The sequence below is a fragment of the Erinaceus europaeus genome, chromosome 5 (assembly GCF_950295315.1).
Source record: "Erinaceus europaeus chromosome 5, mEriEur2.1, whole genome shotgun sequence".
Taxonomy (NCBI): Eukaryota; Metazoa; Chordata; class Mammalia; order Eulipotyphla; family Erinaceidae; genus Erinaceus; species Erinaceus europaeus.
The window spans coordinates 2,020,501-2,044,830 of NC_080166.1; the positions used below are offsets into that span (position 1 = coordinate 2,020,501).

Sequence of the window (24,330 nt, forward strand, 5' to 3'; positions counted from 1 at the left end):
TTATAGTGTACAAGGGCCCAGGTTCGAGGCCCCAGTCCCCACCTGCAGGGGAAACGCTTCACAAATATTGAAGCATGGATGCAGGTGTCTCTCTGTCTCTCTCCCTCTCTGTCAGTTTCTCTCTCCCCTCTCAATTTCTGGCTGTCTCTATTCAATAAATAAATAAATAAATAAATAACAATAATTAAAAAAATCTTAAAAGAAATCTTTAGGCAGGGCTAGCAAAATAGCTCACGGGATAGTACGTTGCTTCCCTTTGTACCTGAGCCAGGTGTAAGCCTGGCCCCCACTCTACTGAAAGAGCCTCTCCCTCCACCTCTCTGCTCTCTGTCTCTGTCTAAAAGGAGAAGATGTCAGATGGCAGGATATCTAATCCTCTACCTCTACCTCGACGGCTTTATTTCAACCCCTGGCTGAATGGGTGGGTTGCAGGATGTCCACTTGGCCCTTTCTCCATGGTGACCCCGAGCACTGTTGGAGGAATTATTTAAAGACCATCATCTTCAGATGTCCCTTTTCCTTCTGTTTTTGTTTGGAGTCTGTGGGCACTCCGGGCAATAATTACTTGCTTAGGGTTGCACAATTGATTACTTTTCAGAGTCAATTCTTATAACGTGTCTTTATTTATTATTTTATTTATTATTGGATAGAGACAGAGGGGAACTGAGAGGGGGGAGGGAGAGAGAGAGGAGGAAAGACAGAGAAACACCTGCAGCCCTGCTCCACCCCTCGTGAAACTTTTGCCCTGCAGGTGGGGACCGGGGGCTTGAACCTGGGTCCTTGCTCACTGTAATGTGTGTGCGCTTAACCAGTTATACCGCTGCCTGGCTCCATGGTCTGATTCCAACTCAGGTAGTGTGATTTCCTTCTACAAGCTTTGCAATCAGTTTTATTACTTACCCAGCTGTTTCGGAGGAGCTGGGAAACTGGAAAGAAAACAAGAATAGAATTACAGTCAGTCTAATGCAAACACAGACATTGAAGACGCAGGCAGGCAGGCAGGCAGGCAGGCAGGCAGGCAGACAGGCAGGCAGGCAGGCAGGCAGGCAGGCAGGCAGACAGGAAGGCAGGCAGGCAGGCAGGCAGGCAGGCAGGCAGGCAGGCAGGCAGGCAGGCAGGCAGACAGGCAGGCAGGCAGGCAGGCAGACAGACAGGCAGGCAGACAGGCAGGCAGGCAGGCAGGCAGGCAGACAGGAAGGCAGGCAGGCAGGCAGGCAGGCAGGCAGGCAGACAGGCAGACAGGAAGGAAGGCAGGCAGGCAGGCAGGCAGGCAGGCAGGCAGGCAGGCAGGCAGGCAGGCAGGCAGGCAAACAGGCAGATAGGCAGACAGGCAGGCAGACAGGCAGGCAGGCAGGCAGACAGGAAGGCAGGCAGGCAAACAGGCAGATAGGCAGACAGGCAGGCAGGCAAACAGGCAGATAGGCAGGCAGGCAGGCAGGCAGGCAGGCGGGCGGGCAGGCAGGCGGGCAGGCAGGCGGGCAGGCAGGCGGGCACACGTTAACAGTGCCGAGGCTCCCAGCCTAATTCGTCTGTTGACCATCATTCCTTTTCTCACTCTCCATTTCTCCATAAAGTTCATCAGTTTGGGATTTATCAAGACTCGTTTTTGAACTCCAATGTTAGCCAAATAAGTGAAGAATTAAGACACTTAGTGACTTATTTTGCCCAGAGCCCTTGAACTGATGTTTTCAAATTTGTTCCATGAGGTTTGGGCATATCACCGCCATGGAGGAAATGAAGTAAACTCAACATTTCTGGAGCGACGGTGGCACAGTTCTGACCCCAAACTGTTCATTCGACTCAGAGAACATAAGCGCTGAGTCAACATCTAGGTGGTCAGAGAACTGTTTCTCCAATCTGCATATTTGCCTCTCATGCCAACCAGGAGAATGGTGAATAAGAGAAGATAATCCACGGAAACAAGAGTGTGAGTGAGAGCTTATTAACAAGAGTGATCTGAAAGTAGGATTGGGTGGCATTTAGTTGCAAAAGAAAAAGACCTTCGCTCTTAATACTTTTCGGAATTTTAAACACAGACACCAGGCACAGAAACAAATCACTGGGAGAACAGTGCATGGTCACACTGATGTGTGAGAAGATGTCAGCTCAGACAACCCCGGACTGGGATCAGATGCTGTGGAGGTGACTGCAACAGATAAGGGATTGATCTGCGCTTTCATTGCTGTGTAAGGCTTACTTCTGAGTTATGCTGAATTGAAAAGCTATTTCTTGTTACTTTCACTTGCAATTTTTAAATTTTTTTTAATACTTAAAAAATTTTAATATTTATTTATTTATTCCCTTTTGTTGCCCTTGTTTTATTGTTGTAATTATTCTTGTTGTTATTAATGCCACCGTTGTTGGATAGGACAGAGAGAAATGGAGAGAGGAGGGGAAGACAGAGAGGGGGAGAGAAAGACAGACACCTGCAGACCTGCTTCACCACCTGTGAAGCGACTCCCCTGCAGGTGGGGAGCCGGGGGCTCGAACCGGGATCCTTGAGCTGGTCCTTGCGCTTTGCACCACGTGCTCTTAACCCGCTGCGCTACCACCCAGCTCCTTCACTTGCAGTTTTAAGTGTTCTGTTTACTGAGTTTTGCTTTAATGTCTCACATATGGATTTAAAGACAGGAAGCGTAGGGGAATTAGCATCTTATACAGACTTCAGTTAAGAGCGTGGACTGTACCGGACACACAGGAGACCAGGAGAGTGAATAGCACACAACAGTGAATCTCACTCAGACTTGTGTGTACGCAATTATATTAAAGGCTGATTTTGAAGACTGAAAGGGCAATTCATGCCCTAGGTTTTGCTAGGGACATTTAGACTATTAAAAATACTTTCAGTATGGGATAAAATATAGTTTAAATTGAATCAACCTATCACGTTGTGGGACAGTTACAAAGACTTGAGTTCCTATTTAGAAAAGAGTAATTCCAAAATCTACCCTTTACTTCCAGTTAATTGGTCTTAAATGAGAGAGTGAACATTTTAAGAGACATTGCATGAAAATGCAGAATCAAATGCAGCACTGTAACTGTGACCTTTTCAACGTGATGCTATGGTTAAAAACAAAAGAACCAACTAACAGACAGACAGACTCTACTAGGAGCCCAGTGGACGCTCACAGGGTAGAGCTTGGGTCCTGTGTGAACACGTGTGAGTGCAGTGCACCCTGGGAAAGTCAGTGCGGTGACATCTCTCCCTCTCTCTGTGTGGATTATACACACTGAGCTGGAAACCAGCAAGTCCTTCATACACGTGAAGTGTGCGGACTGGGTGTCGGTGCACCTTCCTGGTTTCCAGCACACTTGGCCATGGGCCAGGCTCACGGTTCCCGTCTGCGTAGGGCATGAGGAGCTTCAAAAGCGGGGAAGCAGTGCCGCAGGTGTCCTCTTTTCTCCTGTCTCTCCCTCTCTATTTCTTTCTGCCCTTACTAAAATAATAGTGACAATATAAAGGGGGAATATAAACGGGCCAGGTGGCAGCACACCTGGTTGAGTGCACGTTACAATGTGCAAGGACCCAGATTCAAGGCCCCGTCCCTGTCTGCAGAGGGAAAGCTTCACGAATGGTGAGGCGATGCTACAGGTGTCTCTCTGTCTCTCTCCTTTTCTATCTCCCCCTCCTCTCAATGTCTGTTTATCTCTATCTGATAGATAAATTAAGATAATAAGATAACATAAAAAAGAGATGAGCATGGACACCTGCAATGATGCAGTTGTCACGTAGGCATTGAGCCCCAGAAATAACCCTGGTGGGAAAGAAGCGTGTATTAATCAGCGTGTCGGGGGTGTGTCTAGGTGCATCGTGTGAAGCAAAACATCTTGTGACCGTGTGGCGCCCTTTAGAGGACAGCCTGTGTCTCAGGGCGGCCGCGAGCGAGGCTGATGGCTGTCAGAAAACCACAGGTGTTCTGGACACGCCGGCGTGTTACGGGTTGTGAGTGATTAGCAGCACTTGATTGAATGGACGTTAGTGTAGTTATTGTGCACTGGGTTTGCTTGCTCGACTCTTACGATGGACCTTCACCGTCTGACTCAGAGACTCTAGGTTTCACCCGTATGCTTTTCTTTTTGTCCTCTTTTCCCTTCAGCATCTTCCAGATCCCCCAGGGCCAGTAGTTACTCTTCTCTTCCCCCTGTAGTGCCAAGCTTGGGAGCACGTAGGCATTGGTCAAAAACGCAACAATGAGCGGAGAGGGAAGAACTTGGGTGACACTGCGATGTTTCTCTTAGTAATTACACTGCACTAGTCATCAAGACGCTACGTATGTAGCAATCGACAAGGCAAAGCTATCAAGTTTCTGGGGTACAGCCTCTGAATATTGCCATTGCTGGATAAGTACCAGACAAGGTACTATTTATCAATTTTGTGAGACTGCTCTTATTTCTAGGATACCAAGCTAATCAGGATTATACTTCAAACACCAATTTCATTGTAGTCGATGGTTAACGTTAACTGATTAATAGATCTTAAAGTTTCAGGCATACCATTTCAAATGATTAAACACATAAAGGCTTTGTTATAGACATGCTACTGCATACGGTCTCAATTTGAATTGTTCATATTTATGATTGCTACACAAAGAATAGCTACGCAGTTTATAAGCTCTCCAGATAGTGTTGTAAAAGCAAATTGACTGATAAGTAAATGAGTCGAGGAACTCAACAAAAAGTATCTACAACACTCGCCCCAGCTACTGAGGCTTCCCCACACAGTAGGCAGCTGAGGAGAGCGCCATCACACCTTTTGCTTTATGCTGATTTTAATCAAACACTCAGGTCATTTTGGGGAATGTGATTAAGACCCCTTCTGTGTTTTATTTTGACTGGAAGCCCAAGAGTATCTACAGTGATTTGCCAGAAGGCCATTCACGGGCTGCTCTCACCTGCCATCACCTTCTTCTTCAATCCCATCATAGATGTCATCATCTGGAGGTGGCGGGAAGTCTCCTTCATGTGGAATTGGGGGTGGGGGGATATTCTGTTATTTCTATACATTGATCATGTCAAAGTAACAAGACATTTGATAACGTATCTGCCCGATTCAACGAAAGAAGCGTTCTTTTCCAATAGAACCACTTAACTAAAAATCAGACGTGTTCTCAGCACTCACACAGACAGTGGACACATTAACAACTTTGCTGGTGACTTTATATGGAATTGACTGGGCTGAAATGGCCTCCAGGTCTGAGGAGATAGAAGGCATTGTGCGTGAGCTGGCAGGGAAGGAAAGTAGGTCTGAGGCAAAGCAGAATTGATAGAATCTAACTTTTACTGTGAGAACAGAGAAGGCAGGAGGTGATTTAGTTAAATTTAGAGAAAACTTGGCAAACATGAAGGAAGTATTCAAAACAAATTTACTGACCAAGATATAAATAAATAAATAAAAATAGCACAGATGAAAGAAAGGTGGATTTGTTAAAATAGATGGTTGTGGAAACAAATGAAAGGGGACTTTTCTTTCATTGTATCACTGTGACAACTGAAACGTTCATCTTTCTCTTTTCATTAGGGGGACAATGGTTTCCAGTCCAGTTGCTGACATGGGGTTGATTCCTCATGTCCCAGTGAAGTGAGAGGTGTCTGCAGAAACCTACCTCCAGCTTAGGGCCTCCACCACCCCGCTGGGGACCCCAGATTCCACTCCATCCCCTCACTTCTTCTCCTCCTCTAAGTTAAACCTTTCCTTGTTCAATTTCTTTTTTTCTTAATTTTTATTTATAAAAAGGAAACACTGACAAAAACCATAGGATAAAAGGGGTACAACTCCATACAATTCTTGTTTCTTATCCTAAACTCCTCAGAAAGCTAATTATATAGTTTAAGGTTTTCTTTATGCAAAAATCTGAACAGTGAACTTGAAAATATGAACTCAGTGTCAGGCACTGGCACTGCAGAGCATTCATCAGTGAAAAGCCCTTGGCTTAGTCTGCGCCTGCCATAGCAAGGCGTCCATCCATACGCTCATCCTGGAAGGATGCTTTGGAAAGTGGAGGTGGATGTCTTAGTCACTCTGCTTTGCATTAAGTCAAGACTGCCCTAGGGACAAGCTGTCCCTGGACCGACAATGGACACGGAAGAAAGAAAACAGAAGCCTCGCATCCACAGTGACCAGGACTAGACCCAGGCCACTGGGACCCTGACACGTGCCCTTCCTGTCCTTGTAATACTGTCGTGCACAGCAAAGGTGAGGACTCAGACACACTGTCGGCAAAAGTGTATGGCTTACCTCCACTTCCACTCTGACTGTGGCTGGAAAAAAAGAAAGAAACGCATGAAATGGCTATATTTGTACATTCATCAGTGATACCAAGGAGAAGTATCATTTCCATGAAAGGATAGGTATTGCAGATCATTTTTATTGTATTTATTTTTTTAATTAAAAAATAAATCCATTTTATTAGTGATTTAATAATGATTGGCAAGACTGTGGTATAAGATGAAGACAATTGTCAAGATGAACAATTGTTCCTTATTCTAAGAGATGAGTGATTGCAAGGCAAAAATCAAAACAAACAAACCTAATAAGAATCAACTGAGACTCAGTGCTACACAAAGTATTCAAAACAAAGATACTATCCCATGAGGCTACATTCAGATTGAATACTGTGCCATTTGATAGAAAGACTTGCAAAAAAGAAAAGAAAAGGAAAGAAAACGACAGGAGAATTATTCCAGGAGTCATATAGAACCTTATTGCCTCAAGTTTAATCTGTCTCGATATTTTACTAAGCACACACTTTTAGGTGGTGGGCTCTCAGGTCCCCCAGGTGCCTCTTAGCTCCAGCTCTTGTTTCTCTCGATGGCAGTATATATATATATTTTTTTTTCCCTATTTTGTAGCTATTTCCTTCCTTGTGTCACCCACTGAGGTACGAGTTCTATGAGCATGAAGTAAGTGTGTGGACGGTGAGAACCAGGGAAGTCTCAGAAGTCCACGCATTTGCATTCTCGCATGTTTCAGACACAAGACTGAAGCTCTGAGAAACAAAGTGACAACCAAATGCACACGATTGACGTGGAGTGCTCAGGTGTGACCCTCAGCGTCTCACCTCCCTTACGGCTCTGCTCTGGCTCCACTCACCCAGCACCCAGCCACGTTCCCTGCTGGAAACACTGCTAGCAGCAGATACCAAGCTGATATGACAGTGACATGACCTAACTGTATACACATATGTGATTTCTCTTTTTAAAAATGTTTAATTATTAATTATTGGATAGAGACAGAGAGCAATTGAGAGGGGAAGAAGAGATAGAGAGGGAGAGAGACAGAGAGACATCTGCAGCCCTGCTCCCCCCCTGCACCGGGGGTGACTTTCAACTTTCCAGGTTGCTCTGATACAGACCTACAGTTAGTCTAGAAATAAAAACTTCCAGAGCTTTTCAGCAAGATGTCCTATACACGCTTTCGTCTAAGAAGAGGAATCGTTTCTGAAGTGCAGTGTATTCGCCACTTGTTTGCATACTGTTTTCACACTCACTTTCAACCTTCCTTTTCTTCTGATCATGCAGAAGGCAATTAGAATTATAAAAAGAGCTGTAATCTTGCTGGCTCTCCTCCCGGCAAATCTATTTTTTTTTCTTTGCCTCCAGGGTTATCGCTGGGGTTCAGTGCCTGCACTACGAATCCACTGCTCCTGGAGGCTACTTTTTCCCCCTTTTGTTGTCCATCATTATTGCTGTTGTTATTGTTGTTGGATAGGACTGAGAGAAATCGATAGAGGAGGGAAGAGAAAGACAGACACCTACAGAACAACGTCACCGCCTGTGAAGCGACTCCCCTGCAGGTGGGTAGCGAGCGGGGGGGGGGGGGGGGGGGGCTCGAACTGGGATCCGTAAGCCAGTCCTTGCTTTGCGCTACCTGCGCTTGACCCACTGCACTACCGCCCAACACCCCCTCCCCCGGAAAATCTGTTTTATCTTGAAGATTTTCATGCTCAGATCTCTATGGACAGGGCTCTGACAGCACCAGAACCGCTACAACATCCTCTCATTCTTAGAGCAATTTTTCAACTGCCTCAAATAATGTTTAGAATGTAGAACATTTAATAGGCGAGTGGACAGTCTGGTAGGGCAGAAGGAAGGTAGAGAGAGGAAGATTAGATAAGAGGAAGAAAAAGAAAAGACTAAGAGCCATTCATGAAAAACGTTGATTCTGTGATAGAGTGACACATAGTTTTAAATGATTTATTTATTTTCCCCTTTTGTTGCCCTTGTTGTTTTATTGTTGTAGTTATTATTGTTGTTATTATTGATGTTGTCATTGTTAGATAGGACAGAGAGAAATGGAGAGAGGAGGGGAAGACAGAGAGGGGGAGAGAAAGACAGACACCTGCAGACCTGCTTCACCGCCTGTGAAGCGACTCCCCTGCAGGTGGGGAGCTGAGGCTCGAACCGGGATCCTTATGCTGGTCCTTGTGTTTTGCACTACATGCGCTTAACCCACTGCGCTACCGCCCGACTCCCAGAGTGATATTTTTTATGTGTAATTCTTGTCCTTTAATAACACACAGAAGTTGATCTAGGAGGGCCAGACAGTGGCAACCCTGGTTATGTGAACACGCTACAGTGCGCAAGGACCCAGGTTTAAGCCCCTGGTTGCCACTTGTGGGAAAACTTCACGAGAGGTGAAGCAAAGCTTCAAGCACCTGCCCCTCTTCCTCTCTACCTCACCCTCCCTACCTTCCCCTTCCTTTCTCAATTTCTCGTTGTCTCTATCCAATGATAGATATGAATATTTTTTAAAAAAGAGAAGAAATTGATCCAAGTGAGACTATTTATTTTTTGCTTATGGCAGCATCAGGGACTGGACCTGGGACCTTGGTATCTAAGGCATGAAAGACTTTTTGCATAGCCATTATGCTATATCCCTAGCCCTGGACCTGTGCTTTTTGAAGCTGTCTGCTCACAGAGTTAGTCGACAGTCCTTACCCTGGAGCAATCGGGAAAGAGTGAATAAAGAGGGCAGGGAACTAGGAGGCATCTGGAGAAAGGAGGAGAAGACAGGCCATCTGCAATTCTTGCCAGGGCAGGCTGCAGGCTGCAGGCTGGGTTCAGCAGCTGTCCTTGTTTGGCCGAGGACAAAGCTTGTTCTGTTAGGAGAGCTCTGCCAGCAGCAGCTGTAGGTTCACAGTTAAAACTTGCACAGAAACTCTGCTTCTTCTTTAGTTTTCTTAGTCAATATGCAGAAGGGCCATTAGGTGCTAGACTCGCCTCCCGCAGCTGCATCTGGTAAACACAGCGCCTGTTCTCTGCCCGCGGGCAATCGCTGGAGTGAGTCTTTGACAGTTGATTCTAGAATCACTAAGATGGAACCGGGGACAGCGGGGAAACACTCACCGGTTATGATGAAACAATGCTTCATTTTAAGGAAATCACCATCCTTTCATGGACTTAGTGTTTTTCCTTGAGCATTTGCAAGACTGCAAAAATGTATTTGTCAATAGACTTGGAGTTCTTTCATCCTCAGGAAAAGAAACAAGTCTTCACAAAAAATAAAATCAGATTCATGCGGTGTCTCCACTGCTGATTTGTGTGAGGTGACACACTCGTGTCCAGAAAGCTCAGTCAATCTCAGAATATTCGTCTTTGGGCCTTCAGCAGCCATTTACTCGCAAACTAGGAAAACGTGTCTCTTGTCACTGAAGCCAGCTTGGGATCCGCACCCCCTGTGTGTGCATGCGTGGTGCATTTTGATGCCTACTGAATGACTTATCTTCATAACTACCTAAAGTCATTTCTGGTCAGAATCCACTTTAGAAACATAAAACTTCCAAAAAGTACCATAAAAAGTGTAAGCAATGATTTGAAACAAAAGTCACAAAACAGGAACCCACATCTCCATAGTCTTGAAGTAGATTACTAATTTGATATTTTGATGTTGTTGAGTGATTAATAGCTTCCATATTTTATTTTGAAACTAAGTTATGAGGAATGCAGATGTATCTTGGGAATTTTTTTTTTAAACCTAAGAGTAGATCTAACATACATTTTTTAAATTAGTGGGTTAATATTGGTTCACAAAATTAAAAGCAAATAGGGTATTATACATCATTTTAATTGTATTTCTTTTTAATTAAAAAAATTAAATTAAGTTTGTTAGTGGTTTGATAATGATTGACAAGACTGTGGTATAAGAGGGGTACAGCTCCCACCATCTGAGTCCCAGTCTCCATCCCCTCCATTGGAAGCTTCCCTATTCTTTATCCCTCTGGGAGGATGGAGCAAAGATCTTTATGGGGAGCAGAAGGGGGGAGTTCTGGCTTTTGGAATTGCCTCTCTGCTGGACATGGGCGTTGACACAGATCATTTTTCAAGAAACTCACCACAGTCTTTTCAGTTCCACAAAGCAAGTGCAAAAAAACAAGGGGGCCAGGCTCAGACCTGGGCAGGGCAGTACTAACTACCAGGAGCTACTTTTTTTTTTTTTTTTAAATCAAGCTATCTAATTATTTTTATTTATTTATTTAGTTTATTTATTTATTCCCTTTTGTTGCCCTTGTTTTTTATTGTTGTAGTTATTATTGTTATTGTCATTGTTGAATAGGACAGAGAGAAATGGAGAGAGGAGGGGAAGACAGAGAGGAGGAGAGAAAGACAGACACCTGCAGACCTGCTTCACCGCCTGTGAAGCGACTCCCCTGCAGGTGGGGAGCCGGGGGCTAGAACCGGGATCCTTATGCCAGTCAGTTTTTTTTTTTGTGTGTGTGTGTGTATGTGTTTTTTTCTTAAAATTATCTTTATTGCACAGCTATATAAGATACTGGGTACTATACACAAACCCTAATAAAAGGACTTTTCAAAGTTAAGCCAGTTACCAAATAATGTGATGATAACATTAACCATCCAGTGTCTTTTTGAACCCTAAGACAGCAGGAACCTCACATCTCCACTATAGAGCCCCTACTTCCCCCAGTCCTGGAACCTTAGGATAGGGCCCACTTTCCTATATGCCTCTCCCAATCCATATCAAATAATATTGCATCTGCCGATTGCAACCTAATCAACGCAACGATTGCCACCTCAACATGCTTCAGCTCAGACTGTGTCCAGAGACTTCAGGTGTGGAATGACAACCCATCAGCTTCATTACTCAGGTGAGACCTTTCCTTTCATAGTACACTCTAATTCCATCCCAGGGGGATCACTTTCTAACACAGTCCCAAAACCTAGATATACACCAGTTTCTGTGAGAGAGAGCATATGTTCACACGTATCCATAAACTACTGCAAAATATATACCTGAAAGCAGAAGTACACTAGAGTTTGCAGTGAGTACTCCCCCCAACACTTCCTCTCCACTTTTCCAACCTTTGGGTCCATGATTGCTCAACAATTTGTTTGGCTTCGTATGTTAACTCTCTTTTCAGTCACCAGGTTCTAGATGTCATCAGGATGCCGGCCAGGCTTCCCTGGACAGACAACCCCACCAATGTGTCCTGGAGCCCCGCTTCCCCAGAGCCCTGCCCCACTAGAGAAAGAGAGAGGCAGGCTGGGAGTATGGATCCACCTGTCAACACCCATGTCCAGCGGGGAAGCAATTACAGAAGCCAGACCTTCCACCTTCTGCATCCCACAGTGACCGTGGGTCCATACTCCCAGAGGGATAGAGAACGGGAAAGCTGTCAGGGGAGGGGATGGGATATGGAGTTCTGGTGGTGGGAATTGTGTGGAGTTGTACCCCTCCTACCCTTGGGTTTTGTTAATTTATCCTTTCTTAAATAAAAAATAAATTTAAAAAATTTATCTTTATTCATTGGATAGAGACAGACAGAAACTGAGGGTAGGGGGAGATAGAGAGGGAGAGAGAGAGACACCTGCAGCTCTGCTTCACCACTCACAAAGCTTTCCCCTGCAGATGGGGTCTGGGGAGCTTGAACCCAGGTCCTTGTGCCACCACCCGGGGCCCCTTAAGTGCAAATATGCAAACATTTTAAAGGCACAAACACCCCTCCCCTTAGGAGGAAGAAGGGGAGAAGAGGTGATGTCTGGAGGGCCTCACACAGAGAAGACAGGAAAGGAAGGGACAGCAAATCGGGCCTCCCCACAATACCTTTGAAGGGCAAGGTATGGCCTTAGTAGGAAGCATAAGCCCTCATTTTTCTAATAAGAAATTTGCTTAGTCTTAGCGATTTCTCAGAGTAAACATTTTCATATCTTTCAGAGAGAACATTTTTATTCATCCTTAATATTACACAAATCCTTTCCACATTCAGCATGTGCCCAGCACGCAGCCCAAAGGCATATTAAGATTAAATGCTTTTGCTGGTGAGAACTCATTTGATTTGACACGATCTGACACACAGCCTGTTCAGGCTCCACTAGGATTTGCTATGTGCAAGCAAGGGATAAAATAAATGACAGTGTCAAATGAGAGGTAGAACCCACACTGCAGTTAGAGTAAAGGTCACCGATTTGCTGACAGGAAATGCTGGGATTTGGGGCTGAATGGAGACGCAAGGACCTGTGTTCAAGCCCCCACTCCCCACCTGCAGGGGGAAGCTCTTCGAGTGGTGAAGCAGGGCTGTGGCAAGTCTCTGTCTCCCTCCCTCTCTCCCTCCTTTAAAGATTTTATTTGTTTATTAATGAAAAAGATAGGAGGGGGGCTGGGCGGTAGCACAGCGGGTTAAGCGCACGTGGCACAAGGTGCAAGGACCGGCATAAGGTCGAGCCCCCGGCTCCCCACCTGCAGGGGAGTCGCTTCACAGGCGGTGAAGCAGGTCTGCAGGTGTCTCTCTTTCTCTCCCCCTCTCTGTCTTCCCCTCCTCTCTCCATTTCTCTCTGTCCTATCCAACAACAACAACAGTGGCAACAATAACAGTAACAAGAAGGGCAACAAAATGGAAAAAATGGCCTCCAGAAGCAGTGGATTTGTAGTGCAGGCACTGAGCACCAGCGGTAACCTTGGACACACACACACACACACACACACACACACACACACACGACACACACACACAACTAGAAGGAGAAGGAGAAGGAGAAAGAGAAAGAGCCAGATATGACTCTAGTACACGTGCTGCCAGGGACTGAACTCAGGACCTCACACTTGAGAGTCCAATGCTTTATCCACTGTGTCACCTCCCCTACCACAACTCTCTCCCTAACACCCCCTTCCCTCTCGATTTCTGGCTGTCTTTCTCCAGTAAAAAAGTAAAGGTTAAAAAGGGGCCAGGCACAGCTGGTTAAGTGCACACACTGCAGTGTACAAGGGCCCAGGGTTCAAGTCCCCTGTCCCCACGTGTAGAAGAGAAACTTCACGAGTGGCGAAGCAGGGCTGCAGGTGTCTCTCTGCCTCTCTATTTCCCCTTCCCATGGCAGTTTCTCTCTGTCTCTATCCAATAATAAGTAATTAATTAATTACAAAAAGACAGGGAGCGCTGTCAGAGAAAGAAAGAGAACGCCAGGCTTTCCCTACGCCCAGCGTGTGAGCAGGTTGCCCCTACCTGCTGACGCCATCCTGCTCTGCCACGTCGTCATAAACCTCCTGGTCATCGTCAGGGAGTCTTGGTGGACGGGCTCCCAGCGTGGTCTTCTTCCGTCTCAAGGAATCGTAGTCGATCTCCACAGCCGTTGTTTTAATGTAGCCGTCTGCCGAAGGGAGCACAGTTGGTGTTCAGGTAACTGGAATTTCACTATTTTCAGGTTGCGAGTCAAATAGCAATCGCAGGCTGAGAAGCTGTGAATGTGCCTCCTCTCTCTGTGCCCAGTCCTGCCGCATGGCTGCCTCTCACGCAGACACACATGGCACAGAACCCTGTCACTGCCGTGCGCTCTGCGGGTCTGGGGAAGCCTAGAGTCGATTTCAGCTCCCATAGGGACCCATGGGAATCGTTTTTCTCCCTTTAACATCAGCAAAGAAACTGATGTTCTTTTATTCTGCCCTGGAATGATGCAAAGATTTTCACTGTTCCCCACAGAAAGGGTAACACAGATGAACTATTTTTTAATATTTATTTATTTTCTCTTTTGTTGCCCTTGTTTTATCCTTGTTGTTGCTATTGTTATTGATGTCATTGTTGTTGGCTAGGACAGAGAGAAATGGAGAGAGGAGGGGAAGACAGAGAGGGGGAGAGAAAGACAGACACCTGCAGACCTGCTTCACCACCTGTGAAGCGACTCCCCTGCAGGTGGGGAGCCGGGGGCTCGAACTGGGACCCTTATGCTGGTCCTTGCACTTCGCGCCCTGTGCATTTAACCCGCCGCGCTACTGCCCGACTCCCCCAAACTATTTCTTTTTAAACACTGCTATCTTTGTTCACCCTGCCACCAACTGCTATCCTAGTTGCGAAGGAATTTGCAGTGAAGCAAGCCTGAAGGTTTCTCTTTTTCTCTCCTCCTCTCTATCTCCGCTCCCCTTTCAATTTCTCTCTGTCCTGTCAAACACAAGTAAAAACAGTAACAAAGGGATTTGCGTATTCAGGACTGACTGCAGAGAAAGGCTCCCTGAAGCCATGGGTGGCAGCACTCACAGGACCCCTGCGCCGTCCGGCCCAGCCACTTCCCTTCAGGGTTGTCTGTGATGCGGATGATTTGGATTTGCTCTCCTTGCTTGAAGCTGAGCTCGTTCTTCCCTCCTTTGAAGTCACAGCAAGCTTTGGCCTGATGGATCACCTGAATAGGGCCCGTGAGCTGCAGGAGGAGCAGACAGCGTCAGAACAATCTCCCTAGGACTCAGAACATCTCTGAGGAGCGCAGTTTGGGAGTTCTGTGCCTGCTACTCGGCTGTAGCTGCCGGTGTGAACTAGAATTTGAGGGTGAATGTTACTCCTGGTGAATATATCTTTGTTTTTTTGCAGAAGAGATGTTGCAGGAAGGACTGCGTAGGTCAGACACGCCCATCCAAGAAAAAGTCACCACGTGCATGGGGCCCAGGAGAGAACAGCAGAGCTGACTGTGTGGGGACTTGGACCACTTAGAATGGATCCGTCTTCAAGTGCGACAACCCAACCAGGGCGCTCCTTGTTTCCACTGGGATTCACCAGTGTCTTTAGACGGCAGGCGCAAAGCTTCCCACTTGGCACTCGACTCACTCTGTTGTTTCTCCTCCGGCTTAGAACAGCAAGAAGGTAGGGAGTGGTAGCGGGTTGTACTTGTAGGAAAAATTCTCTCTTCCTCCCCTTCCTTCCTTTTCTATTTTCTCCTTTCTTTCTCTTCCTCCCCCTCTCCCTTTCTCTTTCTCTCTCTCCCCACCTCTCTCCCCCCCCATCTCTCTTTATTCTTTCTTATCTTCTAGCACATGGTGATGCCAGGGACTGAACTCAGGGCCTCAGATATGAACATTCAGTGCCTTGACATATCGAATTATCTGCCTGGCTCTGAAAGACAGGCAAGTCCTTATTTTACCCATCCGCAAGTAAACCCTTACTTTAAACTTCTTCTTTATCTCTTGTTCTTTCTTTTCTTTCTCTTTCTGTTCCTTTTTCTCCAGCTCTAATCTCTTCTTCTCTTCCTTTTCTTTTTTCTTCTCTCGTTCTTTGTTAGCTTCTCTGTTGAAAGAAAAAGTTCAGTTATTTCACCATCTGTAGGCATTTCAGTGCTAAGGCGCACTCTTCAGATAGGCTCCTACTCACATCAGAAGGAGCTCTCTGAAGCCAAAGGTTGTCAAGATCCCTGGGGGCGTGAGACTGTTTTTTAGCCAGTAGGAAATAAATAACTGAAGATGTCTCCCAATGGTTGTTTCCCTGCACTTGTGCCGGCAAGTGGAAGATGTTGAAGACATCTTCCACTTGTGCCGGCAAGTGGAAGATGTTGAAGTGGAAGCTACTGTTCTCATGCAAGTCAGCATGGATGGATCTAATTTCTCTCTCTCTCTGTCACACACACACACACACACACACACACACACACACACACACACACACACACGTATTCAATCATATGCACTAGAGCCTACATGCAAGCCTTAGTCCAGAAATTCTAAGTGGAACTGGCAGAATAAGAATGGGGTAGAGAAAAACCAAGATGTGGGAACCAACAGGAAAACCAAAGCACATTTATTTCTGCTTTCTGAGAGATGCCGTGTTCCTGGACTATCCAGAAACTAGTTTTAAAACTACATATTTAAAACTATATATGTATAATTTGTTACTTTGGCATCTGGTGCCAATATAAATTATTTTTCATAGCAGTGATTCCAGGCAAAATACCGCCCAGGTGAGAAAGCTGTAATATAAAAAGTAATTCAGTTACCCAAAGACCTACAGTGAACAAGAAAAAACAGCTTCCAAGTCCATGAATCTATGATTTGCCTAGCAGGCTATGAATTTTTGGCTTCTCCCCCATCGCTTTTTCTCAGTCTCCTGTGAATGGACAGCTAGTCCTTTGCGCCGAATCAATGCCGCTATATACAAGGCATCGGAACTATAAAGCTTTCTCCCAGCTCCATGTGTCTATCTATCCCTATATAAAACATAGTTAACTAGAATAGAAATATCATGGCAAAACATTTAATTCAAAGGGATGATCTCACCCAAAGACAGAAGCTGAAAAATAAGAGCAGAAGAGAAAACGCAGAGCTGCTCTGGGTCTGGAGTTGGCGTGCTGCTGCACCAGAGTAAAGGACTCTGGGTGTGGGTGAGGGTCCTGGAACACGGCGGCAGAGGAGGAACACAGACCTAGTGGGGGTTGGAGTGTTCCGTGGAAAACCGAGAAATGTGACACTTGTGCCAACTACTGTATTTTACTGCGACGGTAAAGCATTATGCCCCCAATAAAGGGAAAAAAAAGTTTGATCCATACATGTCTTCATAGGTTTCTCCTTCACTCTCTTGTTCCTGCCAAGAAAATATTAATGATTAATTTTAACTATTCAACAGGGAACACAGACACATTACATCGATCAAACACTCAGCAAAACAGGTTGAATTTTAAGCCTTTGTTAATCTCTCTTGTCCACATATATTTTTCCCTATTGGAAACCGGCTGAGACAGCGAACATAAGAAGCTATGATTTCACGTTCTGCCATATACTTCAGAAGTGTGGCCAGATTTGAATTCATGTTCGACACTTTGACATCAGTCGACACCAGTCAGCAGCCGTGTTTAATGCCTCACGTATTTCAGATGAGGTAAGATTACAAATAGGGAACCATCACCATTACTCACGAGAATTTTAATTTGGTTTATACCAACAGAAAATGAATCATAGTGAACGGTAAATGTTTTTGGTAATAGAGAGACAATATGAGAAAAAAAAGTGCAAAACTCTGACCTCGTCTAGATTTCCGGTACCTAGGGGAGTAAAGACAAAGGACACAAGTTTAAAACACACTAGTAAAAAACTCTTTGATATTATCTGATACTCAGAGTGTTCTTAATCTAGCAGAATTCATGCTTTATCAGAGATTTAGAAGTTCAAAACAGACCATGTGTGACAGATCCTCATATGGCTTGATTATAAAATCATTTTTTCATTGACTTTCATACAAGAAGCTAAAAGCTGAAAAATAATAACACCTTTTTGCATTTCATGAAAAGTATGTGCACTTGATCCTACAGATTTGTGGGGGCAAAGACATGGTCAGAAAATTGCAGCCAGTTTGTACTTTTGCCTTGCTTGTTCGCAAGGATTCACTCTGATGTAGTCTACAGACCAAGTTAGAAGTAAAAAATGTAATGCTCAAGTGTTCAGTGAAATTATTAAATTAGCAGGCATTCGGATACAGAACAATGAAAGTACAAGGTGTGGCACTGGTCTAAGATCAAATACCAGTGAAGTGGAACAGACAAACATACACACCTGTAAGCGCACACGTAGAACACACACAAACAGACAGAGGGGTGCGTGTGGTGCTCTGCAGTGTAAAGGTAGCACCACGTGCTCCTGAGAGGAGGACTGGGGTGTTTGCAGAACAGTCATGCAGAAACTGGTTCCATACATGAGTAGATCTGAATTCCTACTAACTCCCCAAAAATGGACTGCAAAGAGAGTTAAAACACATACTCACACACAACCCTAAATTCCCCTTCTTCACCACCTCATCTTGGATGGAGCTTGAAGAAGTCATGTTAATTGAGATCAGCCAGAAAGAGAAGGATGAAGATGGGATGATCTCACTCATAGACAGAAGTTGAAAAACAAGATCAAAGGGAAAACACTAAGCAGAACTTGGACTGGAGTTGGTGTGCTGCACCAAAGTCAAACACTCTGGGGTGTGTGTGTGTGTGGGGGGGGGGGGTTACAGGTCCTGGAACAGAGGGGGACCCAGTGGGGGTTGAATTGTTATGTGGAAAACTGGGAAATGTCATGCATGTACAAACTATTGTATTTACTGTCAACTGTAAACCATAAATCCCCCAATAAAGAAATTTAAAAAAACCCTCCCCACCTGCAGGGGAATGGCTTCACAGGCAGGTCTGCAGGTGTCTGTCTTTCTCTCCCCCTCTCTGTCTTCTCCTCCTCTCTCCACTTCTCTTTGTCCTATCCAACAACAACATCAATAACAGCGACAATAAAAAATAAAAAAATAAAAAAGAAATTAAAAAACCCCAATTACGAGGAATACAATTCATATAAGTTATAAAGGACATTAATAGAACACATACATACAAAGGGTGGCCTTCGGAGCAGGAAATAGAAGAAGACAGCTGATTCTAGGGCTGGGACTTCTGGAATGAAGCTTAACAAACCGTGAATGACACATTTAATGAGTTTCATTGTGTCAGGATTTACTTATGTTGAGTGAAGGCCATCAAAGGCTAAGTCAATAGACAGTAGGAGAAATGCACACCGCCAGCCTCTGAGATGGAATGACTACCATTTGGACCGCGAAGGACTCATGCAAGTCAGCCAGGAAAGACAGCAGACCGAGACAAGCCGGCCAAAAGCTACATACAGGCAAAGTACCGGAAAGGAGACCACAGTGACACTAAGCAAACACAGTGATAAAATTAAATAGTGAGTGACAAAGAACATCTTAAAGGAGGCATTCCTTTGGAGGCATTCCTTTGTGAATATGAGGCTGGAGGAAACTGACTAGGACCGACACATCTTAGCATCTTCATGCCCTGCTGATGGGGGTATAGACAGATCCAACTCTCTGCAGTGTAACGTGCTGCTCAGTCAAAATCAATATTTCGGGAGTCAGGCTGTAGCACAGCAGGTTAAGTGGCCGTGGTGCAAAGGGCAAGGACCGGCTCCCCACCTGCAGGGGAGTCGCTTCACAGGCGGTGAAGCAGGTCTGCAGGTGTCTGTCTTTCTCTCCCCCTCTCTGTCTTCCCTTCCTCTCTCCATTTCTCTCTGGCCTATCCAACAATGATGACATCCATCACAACAATAATAACTACAACAATCAAAATACAAGGGCAACAAAAGGGAATAAGTAAATATCTAAAAAAAAAAAAAAAAAAAAATTTCATAGCTGCCGAGAAGTCGCTCCGCTTTTGGACACACATTTTACAGAAAGTCTTTCAGAGGTCCATGAAGGGACATGAGCGAGGACTGTGTGCGCACTGCAGTGCCGTGTGCAGACAGAGAGCTGGAGGTGAGGTACGGACACAGGCAGTGGGGAGCGTGGCGCCTCAGCAGCAGCAAGCTGAATGGTCAGCTCTGGTAAATTAAAAAAAAAAAAAAAAAAAAAAAAGAAAAAGAAAAAGAAAGAAAGGAAGGAAGAAAAAGAAAATGAATGTATTATAAGTTGACGCGAGGAAGACAGCGAGTAATAAGAGACAAAGAAAGTGAGTAAGTGAAACTAGGAAAGGAATCACCTGGGTCCTTGATGGTCATGACCTACAGTGACCCCCTGAGGAGGATGGCCTAGGCCGCCTCATCTCAGATAAAAACACACAAAACATCATTTTGTCTCTTACCATCAGAGTGCATGAGGCCATCTTGAATATCTTCATTTATAGGACTTCTGAAAACAAGAAAGAAAAAACAGTGAAAAGATGTTCTCCATCCAAGGACGAATAAAAGCAAGGAAAAGACCAGCTTTTGGAGTATCCCGTCCAACTCCAGCTCCTGTCTGACTCCACACCTTGCCAGCTCTCAGAATAGACATCGGCCCACGCTTACACTGGAACTGCCGGACAGTTTGTTTTTTAAAGAACAAAAGGCGATTCGAGGAATCACGACACAACGCTTGTCCATTCGTGGTGGGCACAGGCCATCCATCTACTCTTTCAGGGCAATAACGTGTTCTGCTAGATGACAGCAAACCAGTAATTCACTTCCAGGACTCTGAAGGCATCTGACTGGTGACTGGTTCTATGATTATGTATGTGAAAGATGTGGCTGAAATATCCTTGTTCTGACCATGACTCGGGAATAAGTACCCTGGGCACATGTGTCTGAATATTCACTAAAAATGGTCTACATATTTTATTATAAGTCGTTATAATAATAAAATAGTTCTACGTAACATTTTCATTTTATTTTATTTTTAGTTGTCACCAGGGTTATCTCTGGGTTTAGTGCTTACATGCTGAATCCAGTGTTTCCTGTGGCCATTTTGTCCTCCTTTCCCTCTTTTATGTGCTAGGACAGAGAGATAAGAGGTGAGTGGGAGATAGAGCGGGAGAGAGAGAGAGACACCTGCAGCCCTGACCCCCCGCTCATGAAGCTTTCCCCCTGCAGAGGAGCTTGAACCGTGGTCCTTGCACATGGTAATGTGTGGGATCAACCAGGGGCGCCGTCACTGGGCCTCACACGATTTACTGAGGTAAGTATAACGGCCCAGTTGATGACTGAGTTGGTCATGACAAAACACTTGTTTCCCTTACTGAGCCTTCTTAGATGCTGGAAGACTCAACAATTAAAAAATTAAAAACAGAGATGATGGGATCATTCAAACTTGAGCACAAACGTTTGTGCTCTGGGATGACGGAGCATGTTCAGTACTGGAGACACCTGCAGTAGTTAACAGACTTGTGTCAGCAGAGACTCTCCAGTTGAAAAGATCACACCGATTGATTCTCTTTTTCAATCTGACATCTAAATTCTAGTTGAAAACTCAGGGCGCTGGGTGCCGAGAGTCAAGGTCAGTATTGTCACAAAGGAGAATCAGCCCGTATTATGGGTGAGTTGTTTGTTTTTCTTTCTAGAGCCCTGCTCAGCTCTGGTTGATGGTGGTGCTGGGGGTTGAATCTGGGACCTTGGAGCCCCAGGCATGAAAATCTTTTGAATAATAACCACTATCCTACCCCCACCAGACCAAAGATTATAATTTCTTGTTAAAAAATACACAGTCATGTGGGCGTCTTAATCTCTATCACACACACCCTGGAATAAATACACGGGAATACGCACTAAGTCTGGCTGAGCCGTCTCTACGGCCAGCTGTTAATTAACAGGACAGACAGAGGGCAAAGGACTATGGGAACTGTACTGCATGGAAGCCATCAGTAAAACCCACACTGTGTGCAGACAGAAATGCCCAAAATCACTTGGTTTCTTTGCCAACAAATAAATTGCAATCCATTAAATTGAAACAGAGTGAACTACAGCCTGAAAGGGAAGTACAAACCAAGTAAGTCAGTGCAGGTGTGTAGCCTCTGCTTGGATTTTGTATCCAGAAAAGCTGAAAGAAATAAGTAACACAGTGCCACACAGCAAAAGCCCTCAGCCAAAGGCGACCAGTATGCAGTTTGAGAAACAGCTGAAAGTCTGAACAGTGTTTGATATTTTATACTATTACTACTGAGGCTTTTTTTTTAAGGAAAACCTACTGACATAGCGATCTTTTGGATGAAGTACTATGGTGTTTGATATTTATTTCAAAATATTATCTCGTAAGGGCTACAGCTGAGACCAGGTAAACAGTGCTATTACGATCGTTGCAGTTGCTGGAGGTACCACTGGGTCTTATACTACTCTCCCTGCATTTTTGTGCTTAAACATTTTAAAAATTAATGTACTTCTTAAAAAGTATAAGAAAAATATAATTTGAATATTTCAATAAACTGGTTGTGTAATGTAATAAGTTTATAAGATTCACTTAAGTCCTTGAAGAGTTTTGTTTAGTGGTCATTAAATTTGTGCAGTATGTATTTAAATACTTGGCAATAAAATTCAAAATATAAATTTATGTATATAAAACAGTAAGTGAATTTAGTTAACTAAATCTATAACATACTTATTGATTTGAAATATTTTAGTCTTTGCCCAATTATTAACCAATGATACTTCTAAAATAATAACTATTTAAATATAAATTCTTGACTAGGATAGCAAGTAAAATTAAGTAGTTAAAATAGGTTTCTGCTTTTAACTTTAATAAACTGTGTAAGACTCTGGGGTGGGGGAGGGGTCAGGTCCTGGAACATGATGGCAGAGGAGGACCTAGTGGGGGCTGAATTGCTATGTGGAGAACTGAGAAATGTTACATATGCACAAACTATTATGTTTTACTGTTGACTGTAAACCATTAATCCCCCAATAAAGAAATAAAAAAAATAAACTGTATAGCAATTAAAAGCATACATATATGTACTTTAGATATCAAAATACTCCATTATTCTATAGAATTAAGTCTATGAGCACTTCATGGCATAGTATACAATCTCTTTAGTTTTCTCAGATTTGTTTTTAAATTAAAAAAAATATATATATATTTATTTATTTTCCCTTTTTGTTGCCCTTGTTGTTTTTCATTGTTGTAGTTACTATTGTTGTTGTCGCTGTCGTCATTGTTAGATAGGACAGAGAGAAATGGAGAGAGGAGAGGAAGACAGAGAGGAGGAGAGAGAGACAGACACCTGCAGACCTGCTTCACTGCCTGTGAAGTGACTCCCCCGCAGGTGGGGAGCCCGGGTTCGAACCGGGATCCTTAGGCCGGTCCTTGTGCTTCGCACCACGTGCACTTAACCCACTGCACTGTTTCCTGACTCTCTGTTTTTTAAATATTTTTAAGATTTATTTTTCAACATAGTGTGATTATTTTTCTTATTTTATTTATTAGATAGATACAGAAAAATCCATAGGGGAGGGGAGATAGGGAGAGAGGAAGAGAGAGATAACTGCAACCCTGCTTTACCACCCATGAAACTTTTCACCTGCAGGTGGGGACCAAAGGCTTGAACCTGGATCCTTGCACATTGTAACACATGCACTCAGCCAGGTGTGCCACTGTCTGTCCCCAGATGTGTTTGTTTCTATGAAAATGATCAGAACACTGCTGAACTCTGGTATATGCAGTACCAGGCATTGAACCTGGAGCCCTTGGAGCTCTTGACATGGAATTCCAGCTTCCTCCACCTATACTGTCTTGCATGCCACCACCTCTGTTCTTTTACTGCGTTATCCCTCAGCTGTCCTCTCCTTATCTGACTTTCTCACATAGCAATATTGAATCCACTCTCTGACTGTCTGCTAGTCTCATGTTTCTACAGGCTGGTCCTGGCAACTTCCCTCCCTTGGAATAATTCTCACTTCTCCTCATTCCTCACTCCTGTTGAGTGTCCTCCTCAGTCTTTTAAGCTCTTCTTAAACTTGCTCTCCTTCCCGAAGATACCGTCACCCCTAAGCCCATACAGTATGAGCACTTGTATGCCACACATTGCTTTTCTTATAGTGACTGTTCTGAATGATGAGAATCGTAGAATAATTGCTTCCTGGTCTCCTTTCCTGTATGAGACCACAAGTCCCCTGAGGAAAGAGACTGTCACTTTGCCAGTGAGTTCACTACCATGACTGTTAGGTTTAGAAAGTTTTCTGGTAATCCCTGCCGAGTATATGAATTAATGATGTCCTAGTAATACTAGAAAACTAACTTTTATGATGACAGTGAATGGCTTGTTATAATTTTTAAAAAACACATCAAGTCAAGAGGGCTACGGACTTGCAGCTCACTTCCTGAAACACTTGTTTGAATAACAGATACTTGCCACAAGGCCGTGTCAGTAACTTATGCAAATCACTCACCGCATGTCAACAGTGTTCCGTGTGCACATGCATGTAAACATATAAAGTGTTCCATGTGCACATGCATGTAAACAGTGTTCCGTGTGCACACACATGTAAACATGCCAACAGTGGTCCATGTGCACATACATGTAAACACGCCAACAGTGTGCCGTGTGCAGGTACACATAAACATGCCAACAGTGTCCTGTGTGCACATACATGTAAACATGTAAACAGTGTTCCATGTGCACATAAATGTAAACATGTCAACAGTGTTCCGTGTGTACATACATGTAAACAGTGTTCCATGTGCACATGCACCTCTGGCTCCCACAGCCGCACATAATCCCCATTTATTTTAAATGGGCCTGGATTTACAGTAGATGTACGGTTAAGATATTCACCAGGTATCAAACAGTGATGCTGAAAATGTGAGGCATAAAATGGGAGAGGGCTTACTCAGCAAAGGTGTGAGTGTTGTG

The 24,330-nt window shown here is 44.4% G+C and overlaps 1 protein-coding gene across 2 annotated transcripts in view; it reads right to left on the minus strand.

Annotated features, from left to right (window-relative positions):
* Positions 1–24,330, minus strand: part of FYB1 (FYN binding protein 1) — a 157,388-nt gene that overhangs the window by 20,836 nt on the left and 112,222 nt on the right. The window contains exons 4-13 of one of the 2 annotated variants that reach the window (XM_007517631.3): positions 19,816–19,862; positions 17,219–17,238; positions 16,747–16,781; positions 15,374–15,494; positions 14,478–14,637; positions 13,452–13,596; positions 6,236–6,258; positions 4,893–4,956; positions 4,021–4,155; positions 901–926 (exon numbers count right to left, since the gene is read on the minus strand). In XM_007517631.3, coding sequence (XP_007517693.3) covers positions 901–926; positions 4,021–4,155; positions 4,893–4,956; positions 6,236–6,258; positions 13,452–13,596; positions 14,478–14,637; positions 15,374–15,494; positions 16,747–16,781; positions 17,219–17,238; positions 19,816–19,862 — 776 coding nt within the window. The remainder of the gene's footprint in view (positions 1–900; positions 927–4,020; positions 4,156–4,892; positions 4,957–6,235; positions 6,259–13,451; positions 13,597–14,477; positions 14,638–15,373; positions 15,495–16,746; positions 16,782–17,218; positions 17,239–19,815; positions 19,863–24,330) is intronic. The other variant, XM_060190980.1, reaches the window with a different exon arrangement.